Source organism: Phyllostomus discolor, chromosome 3 (assembly GCF_004126475.2).
Source record: "Phyllostomus discolor isolate MPI-MPIP mPhyDis1 chromosome 3, mPhyDis1.pri.v3, whole genome shotgun sequence".
Taxonomy (NCBI): domain Eukaryota; kingdom Metazoa; phylum Chordata; class Mammalia; order Chiroptera; family Phyllostomidae; genus Phyllostomus; species Phyllostomus discolor.
In genome coordinates this window covers 151625396-151642628 of record NC_040905.2, presented here as the reverse complement: position 1 = coordinate 151642628, position 17233 = coordinate 151625396, and the positions used below count along the sequence as shown (strand labels likewise).

The 17233-nt window shown below is 35.6% G+C and overlaps 1 protein-coding gene across 11 annotated transcripts in view; it reads right to left on the bottom strand.

Annotated features, from left to right (window-relative positions):
• The window catches only part of BNC2 (basonuclin 2), a 425127-nt gene that overhangs the window by 149183 nt on the left and 258711 nt on the right, over positions 1-17233 (bottom strand). For all 11 annotated transcript variants that reach the window (XR_004902165.1, XM_036021560.1, XM_036021561.1 and 8 more), the window contains one exon: positions 6413-6515. Coding sequence is in view for 10 of the 11 variants with exons in the window: in XM_036021560.1 (XP_035877453.1) it covers positions 6413-6515 (103 nt within the window). In the remaining variant the exon portion in view is untranslated. The remainder of the gene's footprint in view (positions 1-6412; positions 6516-17233) is intronic.

Below are 17233 nucleotides of genomic sequence, written 5' to 3'. Positions count from 1 at the left end.
AACTGAGACTACTAGAAAGCATTAGTTCCCACCTGTTCCAAACCAGTGTACCAGGGAAAAGAGGACTGTGGTGTTTCTGTCTGTTCCCATGTTTCTAAGCAAAGCCCTAGAAGCACGACCACCTACCTACATCTTCCCAAAGGATCAAGTTCTCACTTTGCCTATATTCACTGGGAAGTCTGCATTTATTTCCCTGGGCTAAGGATTTACATTAATACCTTTCTTACATTTTTCACTAAACCCTAAATAACCCCTGCAACAGTTTTCTCCCAAAGCAAAATTCACTCTTTTTGGGACAATCTCCAGGGCAGTCAGAGGGAGGCTAGCGCCTTCTTGCAGGTTAATCTCTGGGAGCACCACTTTCCTTTGTCAGAGAAAACCCAATTTTATTCACCCTCCTCTCTTGATCTGGACAAATTCACAAATTATCTTACAGAAACTGCTGCTGTGTTACTGAGAATAGGCATGATGTCACAGAAATATCATATTTCATTGCTTATTATCTGTTTGGAGTGGGAAAGGGAGAAGACTAGGGAAGAAAAAAGGATAGGGATGGAAAGGTTACCACTACACTTTAGTTATACTAGCTCTTGGACTCAAATCAGTGAGAGTATTACAGTGTTGCCAGTTGGGGAAAAACTACTTTCACAGATGTTTAGACAATTCATAAGAGCACAGACTGGGACAAATAATAAAGACGTGACCTTTCATGGATTAAAATGAAAAATTACTATTTTTGATTTGCCCTGAAGTCCTTATAAAGTATCATGCCATCGACAAATTTGAGGAATTTGTAAACAGAATACAGAGATCTTGTGATTCCAAATGTAGGGCTGACCTCATCAAAAGGTTTTGGATTTTAGAATGCTCAGAACCAATGGCCCTGATTTATGCAAATTAGGCCTAACTATGATTTTTCTTTTAGGTATATGCTTATCAGACTTAACTAGTAAAAATGCAGGCACTCAGCTAAATTTGCATGATACATGCTTATACTAAAAATATATTTATATTTACATGTAAATATGTATATTTCATTGTTTATCTGAAATTCAAATTTAATGGAATGTCCTAAATTTTCTTTTTTTATGTCTTTTTAGTTGAGTTATAATTGACATATAACACTGTATTAGTTTTAAGTGTATACCACATCTGATGTTTTTAATTTGTATGAGGGTTACTTAAATAGAGATAAATACCCCTATTCTTATAAGACAGACATATCAAGTACAAAGCTGAGAATTCAAATTCAGTGATGCTGAAAAAAAAAGGAAAGAAAAATTACTTTCAGTGAGTTACAAAAAAGAAAGGTTTGAAATTAATGGATTATATGAATAGTAAGTCTCACAGTACATTAAACCATAAAGCTGGTTGCTATATGACACTAAATTAACTTTATACTGCTCACCGTTTCCTGTGACACAGAAATGAAGAACTGAAGGATATCTGGCACAGTACTTCACATATGATGTATGTTTAATAAATACCTATTGATTGATGGCCCAGATGATGCAGGCCAAGCCTGTTCATTTGACATTAAAAAAACCTGAATAGTTTGGAAACTGGCAGGGAAGCAGCTAGCTTAATGAGCAAATAATTAAAGTAATAAAGAAGGACTATCTTTTCCTTGAATGAACTACACATAGTAAAGAGAAATCATATTAGTAAAGAGAAGTCACATTTATGGAACATAATAAAGAAAAGGTTTCAGGAGTTCCAGTGCATCAAGCATTCTCGTAGACAGACCTCAGCCAAAGTAAACAACTAGTGTTAGTTCAGATTGCTTACAAGTGAACAAAAATTCCATCATCACACAGCTTGTTGGAATGGTACATTCTATTGGTTTACAGTCTAAGGATTCTATGAAGAAAATTTGCACCAAGAAAGCTGCGGTGGGGTTCATTAAACTACGCAATATATTTCTTATTCATGAAGCCTCATATCCTTGCCAAATGCTTAGTAGCCATACCAAAAAACAGTGGATTTTTTTCTTAAGGTAACAAATGGGCTTTGTCACAAGTAAAACTTACTAGTCTAGTAAAGGAAAAAATTACCTTTTAAAATCTGCCCACCTCTTTTATCAAATGTACCCCATTGTGATTAAAAACAAAGTTTCCAGATGTTTTGGACTATCATTAAATATTTCCTAAAATCATTTGGAAAACAGTTTACTTTTAAAAATGTTTTACTACTTTATTGATATTAAGTTAATAGTTTAGAAATAAAGTCTTTATCAAGACTATGGACATTAAAACTAATTTGCAAGTAATAAATAAAAATGGTTAAGTACAATAGTTCTTACCCTTTCACCATACCTTCAGTTTTTCAAAAGACAACAAAGTCCTGATGGTAACACTTCTCTTTAGAAGCAGACTCCTCAAAGGAAAACGATGAGTAGGGAGCACCCGTCTCCCTCCTCCACCCTTACCCACCACTGGGGATGCACTGGTAATACTTGCTAATTCCTATGACTATGTAAAATATTTGGCTGAAGCTTCAGTCTGTGAATGGAAGAATTACCACACCAGTCTAGTGTGGTGGGAAACAGTCAAACACAACAAACTGAAATTTCTACCAACATAAACATTTTTGACACCAGGAAAGAAGCCTGATGTCTTCTTTTGGCACTTTTGAACCAAGAACAATTATAATTTGTAGGATACGTTTTTTTTTCTCCCCCCAAGACTCACTCTGATTACTAACATTGACTGAAGGAAAAGCATAGAAAAGACAATGCAAAACAGAGGAGGGAAAAATATGAACTTGTTGTGAATTAAGTGGCAATATGCTGAAGTCCTTTATCCAAGAACTCTAAACAGAAATGCGACAAAATTAGAAAACTCTGGGCCATTTCTGGCATACCAATTAAGTATGCTGCAGGCATGGACATTCTTTACCCCAAAAAGCTTGTTTTATATAAAGTTAAATGCAACGAAGCCTGCTTTCTATTATCAAAGTGAAAGAGCTGAAATTCATTGATGGAGGGAAAAGGGCAGGGAAGACTTTATCAATTCAACAGGAAATATCTATTTATATTCAAGGAAGTTTTTTCTATTTTGGGCAGCGGGTTCCCTCCCATTCCCTTAAGTCAATGGTGCTAAAGACTTCAAGGAAGTAAATTGTGAATAGCATCAGGGTCCAGTGAGTAATTTAAAAACCCAAGTGTTATAGTATGATAAATTAATCACCCATTCTCTTTCATTTTTTAAAAACATTTTTCTCAAAGTTTCTGTAAAGCTATAGATCAACTGAATAATAAAAAGAAAAGGAGAGAAACAAAGGGCCTGACAGCTGACTTTAAAGACGAGTGCCTTAGGAAGAAGATCCTCCTTTTATTGATTCAAGCAGGTTTGAGAAGCAATTTCTAAAGTAATGAAGTGAGCAAGTGTGTATGCATGTACATGTGTGTACATGTGTATGTATATCCAGACATACATATTATAAAATGTACAATGACACATGAAACTTAAACATCTTACAAAGAAACTGAAAATGCTAACAAAAGAGATACATTAAGACATTTATTCAAAAGAGGCCAAAATTTTTCTAAAAATTCTGTTTTCTGTAGAGAACACGTGATTTTGGCATTTGGTTATTTTTCAATAGCAAACATAAGGATTTCTTTTGCAGCATAATAAAGATGGAATGTGTTCAGTGCTACCACGAAAGACTTCTGTAAGACCTATCTTGGTAGTCTTATTGCTGTTCCATCCACTTAAAATTTTTCACTAGGAAAAACAAGTCGCTTCCCTCCTTGTCCTACACATAGGACACTGTACTATGTAAAGCAGCCAAGAGGACTGCTGTGTTTCACCTCTGAGCAGAAATAATTGGAGACATGATTTCATGGTTTCTGTTCAGGGGAAGAGAATGAAGCAATTAGTTGAAATGCTAAAGGCAAAAAGAGTGGGTGCTCTCATCCCACTGCCAACTCAGAAGCTGGAAGCTAAGCCTTCACTGTTAATTTGCCCATGATGGGGGAAGAATGGGATTTGTATCTCTGTGTGCACATATCTTGAATTGTATACAGACGTATCCGTGTTGTGGGCGAAAATAGAGGTCAAAGTGATTGTGGTGGTGAGGAAAGTAAAATCTAAGAAACTCTAAAATTAATATCCGAGAATCGTAGAATTTCTAATGACTCAGTAGGAAAAGCACAGTTTGATATAACAGAAATACCTTGTTCAAGTTCAGTGAAAAATTACATCCTTTAGAAAGCCTTAGAAACAACCATTGGCCAGGAATAATTTATGTTGTTCAAGAAGGAAGAAATATTGCTTCCCCTACCCCCTTCTACTACTAATGTAATATGCACGTGGAAGTTGGAGAGATAAAACAAACCCGTGACACAGTAAACTTTTATACTCACAAAGCTACCACAGCAGAAAGATGGCGGTAACACAAGATGGCTTTGGAAAAAATGAGAGCGCATAAATGAAAAGTCCTTTGTTTTATAGTTGACCCCCCTTTATTGTTCATCCACTGTCCAGGTTGTTACTTGTAACATGTATTATTTATTTTAAAAGCTTCATATGCTTTATCTTTAATTCCTATAATAATCCTACAAAGTATTATTAATCTTATATTATATGTTTAAAAAAAAACAAGAAGTTGAGATGCGAACCTGAATGTCACTGAAGTCGTAGAGCTAGGATGTAACCCAATACTGCCTCCATGATTCTTGAGGGGCTTGGGACACAAGCTCTGCACCTATTACCTTGTAAAGCCAATGCTTCTTCAAGTTAAGAAGGATATTCAGAAACTGTTATGGGATGAATTGTGTTCCCCCCAAATTCCTAGAGTTATGCCTTAACGTCTAGTATTTCAGAATGTGACTGTGTTTGGAGATAGGGCCTTTAAAGAGATGATTAAGTTAAAATGAGGTCAGGAGAGCAGTCCCTGATCCAACCTGACTAGTGTCCTTTTAAGAAGAGAAACTGTGCATACACAGATAGATCAGGGATGTGCACCCACAGAGAAAAGATCATTTGAGGACACAGAGACAGGGAAGCCACCTGCAGGCCAAGAAGAGAGTTCTCAGAATGAAACCAATCTTGAAAACACCCTGATTTTGGACTTGCAGTCTTCAGAAATGTCTGATGTTAAAGCCACCCAGTCTGTGGTATTTTGTTATGGCAGCCCTGGCAAACTAATATAGGGACAGACAAGAAATCACCAAATGTAGTAACAAACACAGACTGCATAAGTAAGAGCAGATCATTTGTTGTTGTGAACTGGGCTGAGGGTTGTCACAGATCTTGGCTTTCAACTGAAGCAGGAAAGAGTTCCGTCCCAGGGGGGTCTGAAGAGCTGTGGCCATGTCTGCCAGGCACAGTCCTTCCAGGATATTCCCCTCCTGCTACGATTACCTCTTTTCTCCCTCCCTCACAGAAACATGGCTGAAACGTCCCCACAAGGCCAACATACATGCCCTAACAAGCTAGGTACATGATAAATTAAAAGAATTTCAAAGCATGGCCCGGTGGTGCTACCTTAGATCTTGCTATAATAACATGACATTTATAAAAATACAACCTACTGGATATTTGACACTGCTTGGGAATGAAGAATATGTCCACTTAAGAGCCAATGCCCCAGGCTGGCAAAGAAATCTCAAGCCAAAATTTCTTTTATAAACATTACCTATCTTTAATATTCTACAGTCTAGGAAGTAAAGAAAATATCTCTGCTTATTTATAAGTCTCCTTTTGCCTAAATGTAAAAAGCATAAACCATATGTAAGAACAAGTGAAATGCTAAGGACACATCGATGGAACAGCTCTGTGCATCTGGCAGAAAGCCTCATTTTCCAGCCTTAGCCATGGGTCACCCTCGCCCCCAACACATACCTCCACAGAGCTCACATGCTACCAATACTGGGTACCTTTGATCTCAACACACACTGAAAAGGTTGCATAGATTATTTTCTCAGATACCAGCCAAAGAGTGTTCCCATTCACTATTGCCACCCACCTTAGATTATACAAAATTTAATATCTGGGAGGGTAAACTCAGGCTCTAATGTATATGACAAGGGTGAGCAATCATCATGAAGTTCTCCTCAAGGAAAAAGGATTTGCTAGCTTCCCTCTGAGGTCTAGACCCTGGAAGAGGAACTGTGGTGTGTCTAAGTTTCCATCAGGCTGGGTGATTGCTGGCTGCTGCTCTGTTTGGTCAGAATCCCATGGCCCAGCTGTCCTATAAACATCTCACCCTTCTGTTGACAACTCCTTACCTAAGCCTTATGCCTTGGAGCTGAAAACATGCTGTTTGAGAGCTACAGGATGAATATTAACTGACACTTGGAGCACAGCTGACCCCTCTCTTCTCCAGACCAGTGACTGCTCTAAAAAAACATGCACATTCACATGAACACAATGAGAACAGAAAGAGAGGTCCAGATTTTCCTCACCATGTGCCACCCAGCCATGTTTACACTGATCGCAAGTCCTCAGGTTAATCTTCCCCGGCTGAAAACATTCACACGTGCAGTTTACCAGTGTGCAACGGATGGCCTGGAAAATAAAGGAGTGAGAAAAGCATCAGCATCTGTTCAAAGGTACTGCATTTCTTGTACATATTACTAAGAAGCATCTACTTCCATTTTTAAAGTCTTCATGTTGGTGGAGGCCTGGAGAGTTTTTTGATGCCATCAAAATCTCTTATAAAAAGTAAAAAAAAAAACAAAAAACCAAGACTCATTCAGCAATAGAATATTTCATGTTACTCAAATGTAACCTTTAACCTAGAAATGTAGAGTAGAATAAGAATAAAGGATTACTCATTCTACAACATGCTGGATTTCTAACATCAGGATCCAAAACCGAAAAAATATTGCTGCTAATCCAATTTGTTTATCATTTAGTAATAATACAAAAGTATACATTTGAATATGACAATGTTCAAGTAAAATGTTGATAAAAGTAAAACAAAACATACAAATATTAGGGTGTTACTTTTCTCCTGCTGAGTTTCACTTAAATACTTTTTAAATCACTTCCCAATTCCTTGTTTTTACCCCTGAGATATTATAATTTCACTTTCATTCCTATTTTGAAAGATACAAAACAACTCTTTTATTTTAATGGTGATGTAAGAAAAAAAGGCTAAATTTTTTTAAAGATCAGATATAGAACAGGAAAAACTATTTATCTGAACATTTTATATTTGGAACAATCCAACTATGTCTCAGAAAACTGAAAAACACATTAAAAAATCTTTCATTTCTTTAACAGTACTTTTAAATATCCTCTCACCAGTTTACATTATGGAGTGAATCCATAGAAAATTAGCATAAATGAAGTACAACTTTTTTATGGATAAAATCCTATACTTAAGAGTTGTGCTAAAGCTGACCTATGCCCTAGACTACAGTTCATAAATTTATCTCATACATTTAGTTCTAATTTGCATGAAAATTCTGAAGACAGAAGGGCTTTAGTCTAATCATTCACAGATTAACAATCTACTGTAACTACCTGAACTGCCAGGAAAGGATCTCTCCACAGCTTTATATGCAATCAATGATTGCTGATTTGGATGAAGGGGGAAGGAGGGCAAAGGCATGGGGCTACCTGAAACTGCAATTCTGTGCCTCAAAGCTATGCTTCACTTACATACCTCCAGAGGCTCATATTCCTGGAATCATCTGGACTTTTATATAAACTGTTTCATTTGTAACAGACAGTACCTGAGCTATCATTAATATCATTGAGCCAAATTCCATTTACAGAGAGTAAGGCTAAAGAAGGTCCCCCTCTTCCCTATGTTTTGGATCAGGCAAGTTTAAAGTATTTTTCTTTCATTAATGAACATTAAATCTGTAGGTTCCCATTGGGTTTCTGATGCTACATTCCTCACTGAAGACTCCTTTCTTACCTTACCTCCATCCCTGATTTGCTCCTCTATTACCTCTGGGGAAATACTCAACTGTATGATCTGCTTGATATTTCAGGGTCTCTTCCACTGTCAGCAGTGCAATGACATTAGTTAGGTTGTAAAACTTTGCTGTATGTATTAGTAATGAAAGGAACTGGTAGTAATAGGAACACAAAAGGAAATGCTGACTAAGCAAGAATAATGTATGTATTTGCAGGTTATAAGGGGAAATGTTTCTCCCAAAATTTTTTACCTCACCTTCAATAGTTACCAAGAAAATATATTAGAACATCCCCAGGTTAGAAACAGTTTCTTAAACTAACACAATCACTAGTTAATGAACTCACAGCTACATTGAATCATGGTCAAAACAAAAAAAAAAACAGTGTTTTTACTAAAAACAAGCACTTTACAGACTATCCAATTATAAATTCAGATATGACAACCAAGTTGACATTAAAATATGTATATACTCTGGTGTTTATTTATATATTCTTCTATATATATTCATAGAAGCTTTCATAAATCCTTAAAAAACAAAACAGAACAACAACAAAAAAACCCTGCATTACCAAAATTAAGGGATGATCAGTAAAAAGAGATGATCTCAAGGACTATATGTTAACTTAGGCACAGAAGACATACATATTTTAAATAATTAATTTGATAATATTTAATTATTTTATAAAAATAGCCTAACTTTTCATGGTGTTTAAAAGCACACTTTTTAAATTTTTACTGATTTGAGAGAGAGAAGGGGTGGGGAAGGGAGGAAAGGAGGAAGGCAGAGAGAAAGAGAAAGAAAAACACAGATTTGTTGTTCCACTTATTTGTGCATTCATTGGTTAATTCTTGTATGTGCCCTGACTGGAGATCAATCAAATCTGCAACCCTGGTGTATGGAGATGACACTCTAACCTGAGCTACCCGGCCAGGGCTTAAAAGCACACTTTTAAATTATAGTTTTATTCAGGAAGGACCTGAACAATTGTGAGATTGTGGAGTTGCTTTATTTTTATGTATATTTATTTATTCACTGGTTGGATCGTTGATTCACTTACTCTAAGCTAGCTTATGATTCAAATATTTTCTCTTCCCAAATAACTTTGTACATCTGGCACATTTGGGAATTAAACTTCTCAGATCATCATCTTTCTTTCTAAATTCTACTCTTTCTGTTCCTAAACATACAAACACTGGAACACCTCAACTACTTTTGTATATAAACACTTAAGTACTGGAATATCCATTTTGTATTTCTATGAATTCCAGGTCTATTTGTTTTAAATCCAGATTTATATACACTACAATCATTCCTTAAGGGAATTATATATATTTTAAAAATATGGTCTAAATAAATATTTTGAGTAAGAGAATATTGTGGCTTCAAAGGAAGTTTTATTCTAAATAACATTTTTGAAACGACATAAAACTTTGACATACTATTTATTCACAATAAAATAGAACCAATGTGATCACTCACCAACTCACCCACACTTTAAAAAAATAAATTATCATAAAACTATCAAAGCCAGTTAAGCCTCAAAAATGCACATACTTTACAAGGGGACAGTTGGGAAGAGTAGAAATGGATAAGCTTTCATTTTTATGGGCACGTCCATTTCTTCCTTCATTCAGCTAACGTATGAGTGCTAGCCACTCACTGCTGGGCATTCTGAACTACCGAAAATCCAGAGATGATGACAAAGAGGAAGAAAGGGGACACCAAAATAAAGTACAGACAGTTGAGTCAGATTGTTTCCACCTAAATACACAGGGATCCTTACGTAGGTCAGGCTAACTCAGGCTATCAACCCCCCATGCCTCTGAGATCCTGATTCATCAATAGTAAGTACTCTGCAATTCTTCCCTCCATTCTTAAAGGACCAGCATTCTCAACTCCCCTTAACAATGACAGCAATAATAAACTTTCTTAAGCCTACAACTCATTAAAAGTAATTATTCCTTCTGCTTACCTTTACCATGGATTTCTTGAAAGAAAGATCCATGCACCCAAGCACCCAACTGCTTCCACTTCTTTACCACCACCTACATTTTATTTCAAAATCTGAATTCTGCTACTGAAACTGCTTTCTCCAAGAGGAAGGTTCTCACCACATCTGGTCCCTTTACTAGTCTCCTCGTCCTCCCAGACCTCAATGCAGTTTACAGCACTAACTTTCCTTCATAGAGACCAACTATCCTAGTTTTTCTGGCAGCAACTTCTCACTCTCCACTGTAAATAAATACAGGTGTTTCCCATGACCAGGCTCTTCTCTCTTTAATTTGGCAATTCCATCTCCTCCTACAGCTTCAAATATCATCACTATGCAAAAATCATCACTTTAGAGCCAAGTACTGTGTTAAGTGGCAGGAAATAGATGGCAGAGCCCTTGTGGTCAAGGACTTCACAGTCAGAGTTTGTGGGCAGTGGGTTTAGAGGAGAGACCCTAACAACAGAGGGAATCCCTTAAACAGGCCTGGGAAGCACCATCTCTCCCTTTTTATTCCTGTCTTTTCTTCTACCAAAGGTAGGATTTATTTATTTATTTTTAATTTATAACAGTAAATTATTATGTTATTATTCATAATAGCTACATTTACTAGATAAGTGGCATTTTCTAGACCCTGTGCTAAAAACTTTACAAACTTTAACTCTCTTAAGCCTCACAAAATACCACCAGATTTATACTATTATCATCTTTATTTCACAAAACAAGGAAACTGAGATAGAAACAAGTACCTTGCCTAAAGCTGCTCAACCAGTAATGTCTCAGGAATCAGACCCAGGTCTGTGTGAGCTCTCCAGCCCTCTGACTGGAAATCTTGAGCTACAGTCCCATCCCCAGTTAGGCAGTCCTGGAGCAGAGCCCCCCTCCATGCCCACCATCCCATCCCGGCTGTGCACTGTTAGCTCCTGCTCATCTCTCAGGCTTCAATGCAAATAGTGCTTTCGTTCCCCAAGGCAGTTGCCCTCACCGCCAAATCAGAGCAAATTCCCCACTAGTTACCTGTTTCACAAGGTATCTTTCTGTCATTAAACTCATCACATTGTGGACATTGTAATTTACCTATAATCTATTATGGATAAACAAAATATTACATTTATACATCTGTATGTTTATTTGTTTAAGGCCTGTCTTTCCCTCTAAAATTTAAGGCCCATCAAGGTGGGGCGGCACACCTGTTGGGTGAATAATAGTTGCTCAAAAGGCACTTAAAGAAACATAATTCTCTGAGCCCCTTTCCTCATCTGTAAAATGACAGTAACAATAACATCACAAGAGTGTCAAAAGACTTAAATAAAATAATGAATATAAAGCATGTGGCACTGTGCCTAGCAATAGTAAAAGCTCAATAAATAAAAACCATTTATGACCTCAAGAAACTTTCCACATATAATATTTGAAGTATTTTTCATTATGATTCTTCCCAATATATTAAGTTTTTCCAACAGCTTGTAAAATGCTTAACACATATTTAGTCTTAATTAATAAATGAACACTTTGACATACATGCAGCCATACTGTGCATACTATAATCATCTACAATGGGTAAGACAGGGATTATTAACTTTAATACCAGGGTTCCGAAATGTTTATATGGGTGTTACATTCCTCTTAAATGACAAGGTGGATCTCCCAATTATTAATCAGTTTATTTCTATTAATCATAGAAAAAGGAAAAAAACATACAATTAAAATGAGTATATTATAAATACATTCAAAAGTATATCTTAAATACAGAAAACAGGCCAATTTAATATAAAACATTCAATTCCATTTTGGTCAGTATCATTTTTATATTTGAGTATTAAAGAAGAGTGCTTTTGAAAGTATTTTGGATGAATTCCAAAGCCCTACTCAATAACAGATTCTGTTATTGCTACATCTAAGGTCTCTTTCACTTTATTATATTGAACTCTGCAAGTATATGTGAACTGAACATCAATCTCCTCACAAATGACACTTCTCAGCAAAGCACAGATTGATGCTTCAGCTAATATTTAGTGTACCTCACAAAGGAACTATATACAAGGCTAATTAATAAGTCTATTAGCTGTTCCTTGTCTGGGAACACACACAATTTACCTGACACAAAATAACAAAAGGCAAAAAATAAGGCCATGGGCAAATAGAAACATAAAACAGGAATCATTATTCTGAAGGAGCAATCATAGAAAGAAAACCACTCCCACACACCAACCAACAAACAAACATCTACTAAAAATAGAACGAATTTCAGTTCTGGGTTCTATCTTATTTGCAGGGAGCTCCCTTCAAGTGTTCAAGTATCCCTGGGTAAATCTCCCATACGTAACTAAAAATCCTTCTTAAATCCACTTTCTTCTTGTTCATTTCTTGGGAGAATACCAAGATTTACAACTTGGATTATGAAATTTTATTTAAGTCATTTAAAAATGTTTAATACTTAAGGACATGACCTGTATTAAGACTAAATTACAGAAAAAGTTAATCATTAATATAGCATCCATTCTGTCCCATCAGTTTCTACCATAAATGTAGGTGGTATAATCTACAGGTGGTATAAATTAATTGGCTATAATAAATATCAGTGACCAGTTTCACCATTTTTAGTTTTTAAAAAACAAATGTCTTAATAAATTAAATTTTCTACTTTGGAAGTCACATGCAGGTATCATAAATATGTAGAATCAGCCAACTGTCCATGCATGGTGTCAAAAATCAAATGAACACTTTTATTGGTTGGGAAAAATGTCCTTCAAAGACTTCTATCTAAAATGTATATACACAAATAAAAATATGAAATCTAATCTTTCCCAGGATTGTCATAGAATACACAGTAGTAATTACAAAGTAACAGCTATCAAGCATTATGAATAAAAAGAATGCTCTTGTACATGACCAAAAAGATGCACAGAGATTAACAGGACTTCCACACACATTTATACATCTTGTGCATGAGAGCCTAAGACATAATTCAAGCATTGTCACAAAGATTCTAAAGAAGTCACATGACAGTAATGGTGATTAAGTTAGTAAATAGCTCCCTGTGTAATCTGCAGGGCAGGTTTTTTCCCTTCCATTTTCACAGGGCTGACACATAAAACTAATTGAAAAGAAACAACTTTCAAAAGAAGTAGTCTGAGTGTTGGCTAAGACTTGAAAAACCTACATGATATTGCCTTTGTTGAAGAACTCAGTGTCTTAAATTTGGCCAAGGTGCCAATGCAGCTTGAGCAAAGAAATATTTTTTTCTATATTTTTTTCATGGTGGACAGCTTCTGAGCTTACTTCCAGCCAACATGAACTAGACAACCACATGAGAAATTTACTTTTACTTGATTATGACATGATGAAAGTAAAGGTATGTATACCTATTGTGCTACAGGACTTTGCAATCAGGTATGACAGTTGCACACAACTATAAATGTACTAAAAAATCCACTGAATTGTACACCGTGAATGGGTAAAAATGTATGGTGTATGAACTACATCTCAATAAAGCTGTTTAAAAGGGAGAGAACAAAACTTTCTGAATCATCTAGTTTCTTTTGGTGGTATTAAATCATTTATTATAAGATATTATTCCTCCAGGAGACATAATGTGGCATAATATCCATCTTTAACCCAGTAGTTCTTCAATATACAAACGCTACATCAGTGAATAAACAGAGACGAACAAAAGACTTTCACTGCTGCTTAAATTTGAAAATCCCTTCTACTTTGAATATGTTAAAACCTAATATATTTATTTAAAGATTACAATTATTTTAAAAATCTGTTGCTACTTTTCTATCATGAAAATCTAGGCTATCTTTTAAAAATTGGGGGGCAAGGAGGAAAATCTCTGTTTTAATGCTCACATACTAATATTAACATACTAAAAAAACAAAGTTGTTTCAAATTGACAATGATGAATTTTATCATGTACACTAGCAAAAATATTTCTCAATTTATTGTGATGAAAAAAATCACTTCAGCAAAAGTCAAGAAATGAATTTGGTTTAGGTGGAGGAGGCAAAGAAGGAGAACCATAAACTTTTAAATAGATGTTTACAGATGAGTGTGAATATTTCTATGACTATGTGTGAATACATAAATACAAACAGGGAGAAAAGGACATAAACACAGGCACATAAATTTTCAGAGACATGGATCCAATGAGCATCTGCAGTCATTATCTTATGACCACAACCTGCTATCAATCGACACAAGGAAGACCCCATTTAAATAATTTAGGAGTTCAGAGTAAAAATCAACAGCGGGATATAGCCAATTATATAAGGAAAATACCCATGCTTCTATGGCATCAAAGCATATGCAGGCTTTGGAGTGTGCATGTTATGTTTTCCTTCCCCCAATTAAATTAGGTCTATGGTAATACAAGCTATTTTGTTAGGCAGTTAGTAACATTAGAGAAACAGGAAATGAAAGGCATTTCAATTTGGGCAGGGACACTTTATTTTCTTACCTAACAGTTAACAATTAAGATATTGCATTTATTGCCTGTAAGTTTACAAATTTTACAGACTATTTAGGCAGCTGTGCTAACTTAAGTAGAAAGGAAATATTCTTTCCATGAACATACTTATCATCTAATTGAAAATAAGGGGTTAGCTCACCATAAAAAAAATCACCACATTTCAACTAAACTCAAGTCTACATTTACCAGAATATACAACTTTACATGAGGAGTCAAAGCACCTCCAATATCATACGAATGCTAAGTAATATTCATCTCATTTCACCTTAATGTTGAATCAGCCATTTTGTATTCCATTGATATGCGTATCCTTTTTATTCATTTTCACTAATGCAATTTGAAAGGTGGTAATGTGATTATATTTCTCTGTGGCATTCATGAAAACAATTACTAATATGATAGGGAAGACATTAATAAGAAAAGGATTTATAATGAGATGCAAGAAGACTTATAAACCTTTAAGCACTTTACAAAGAAATACCCCTCATTAGGTAAGAAACAAGACAAGATAAAGCTTAAATTCTGGTAGTATTTCAGAAGCAGCCTCAATCCTGGGAAGAACGATCTACATGATGATACACAGGTCGGTGGCCAAGCAGAGATGTGCGGCAGTAACCCAAGATTTATCCCATGTTGTGCCAAACATAAGACATCACCCTAAATCGATGATGCCTCCTTCTCCTTCCCAGGCAGACAGCACGGGAAAGACTCCTTGAAGCAAGAAGTCCCTCTAAGTCTTTATCCTCCATGAAAGGAGCCAGCCACATTATTTCAAATGCCAAAGCACAGTAATCAACTTGCTTACCAAGTAAGAATGTAGTAGTAACATGGATGACCTTTTAACTACATTTACTCCTTTAGGTTTGTACAAAGAATTTACCTCAGTGAAGCAACAACAACACACATAAGTTGTTACATTTTAGAATGTATCTTTTCAAATGACAACTTTGGCTAATCAAGGCCAATTGAGGCAGTCTTTGTGAGACTAATAATACCCCATGTTTGCACAGTGCTATGAAGCTTGCATAATACTTCAAATATATTCTTGTATTTAATTATCAAAATCCCCCAAATTAGAGATTTTTCAAACAGCAGAAAATGAGACTCGGAGACGTTCTTAAATGGCCACAGTCAGTAATCCAGGGATCTTTCCACTCTGCCTGTGTATGAGAGTCAAGGAGCTGAATAATCCCCCTTGCTACCCTCCCGCACAGTGAGATTTCCTCAGGTATTTTTTCAGTTCCAATAGGAGTTTAAGACCAAATAAGAGATGTGGATGTGTATAGTTATACACAGAGGGAGAGGAGGGGGTAAATGTTTAAACAACTTAAAAAAACAGGGAAACTGCTAAGTAAGCAGGTAATTTACACCAGGATTTTCCACAAACAAAAGATGTACATTTTAGACAGACAAGCAACTCTGAAAAGCTTTCTATGAAGTTTTTAAAATGGTTATATTAAGAAAGTCCAAAATCTGAAAAAAGACAAAGTATTCCCAAGAACACTTGACTTATTTTACATCGTCTTACTTCTGCCTGTCTTGGGATTGCCCATTAGTAGCATATCTTAATAAACATTTTAATACCTACCATTGTGCATATAACTGTGCATCATAATTATGTCTGATAATGAAAGAATATGTTTCTTTGCCCAAGAGCAGACACCACCTCAGGAATCATACCTATTACAAATAATAATAATGATATGATGAACAGTCGACATGCCCTCTTATACGTTATTTATGTTAGGTCACAGATTCCCCAGAGGTCTCTGCTGAGACCTGGACTGGCTTCATTAGAGTGTCATATAAATCACTAAAGGCACATCTTGATTTTACCACTGGCAAGAGTGACTGAGATTTTTCAAGTGAAGCCTCTCAGGTAATACATTTTTTAAAAACAAATATAATATTACCATTTCTTCTAAAAGGTGGTTTTCTTAAATTCAAAGGGGTACATTAAATGCTCAGAGAAACCCCCAAAATTTCTATGGAATCTGTAAGCATGTGAGGATAAAATGTGCCTTTAGGTGTTGAACAAACATTATTCTCTTTTTTCTTTTAAGGATTAATAGATTTAAAAGACAGAGAGACATATATTTATTTTAAAAAGACAGCAAGGAGCAGACCTTCTAGCAGCTAAGAAATGCTTCAACATCACTGGCAAATCAAGAGACCTATGGCTGTCAGGAACTCAGAGCCAACTCTTGAAAATTAAGAAATAAATGGAAAGCTTTGTGGAAAAAGAGGGTGTCTTCCAGAACAATGTTAATGTCATCGTGGGCATGTGGACTGGGTTCACATGTGTGTCAGCTGAATCAACATAATGGGCTATAACAGCTTCGAAGCAGATAATATGGTCCATTGGGTCAATAATCCGTGAACTAAGAAGGATTTACTTGATAGACTACAAATGGTTCATAAGAACTCAAGAATCACTCCATCAGATCAAAAATCCAATTTTCATATGGTGCCTTTCTATGAATTAGCCAAAAGAAAGTAATAGCTCTGAAGGACTTCAAGGTCTATCAGTTAAAAATTTACTTTTTAAAGAACAGTATAGAGGAGGAAGTAAGAATTAAATGTCTCTCTCTCTTGCTCTCCCACCCCCAACCTGTATTACGGGGGAAAATACATTTTATGATGGAAAGCTAATATAACACAGGAAATATTCTTGGAGCTTTTCACATTTCCCTGTGGGTGCTTGAATGTATGGATCCAAACAAATGAAATATACACACATGTTCTCTCTTTCTCATATGTCTCAACATGCCTACACATACTATGACTAAGTAAATTACAAATCTATTTCTAGGATAGCAACTAAAAATAAAGATTTATATTTTATTTTTGCTTCTTTACATGATTTGTATTCTGGGACAGCATATAG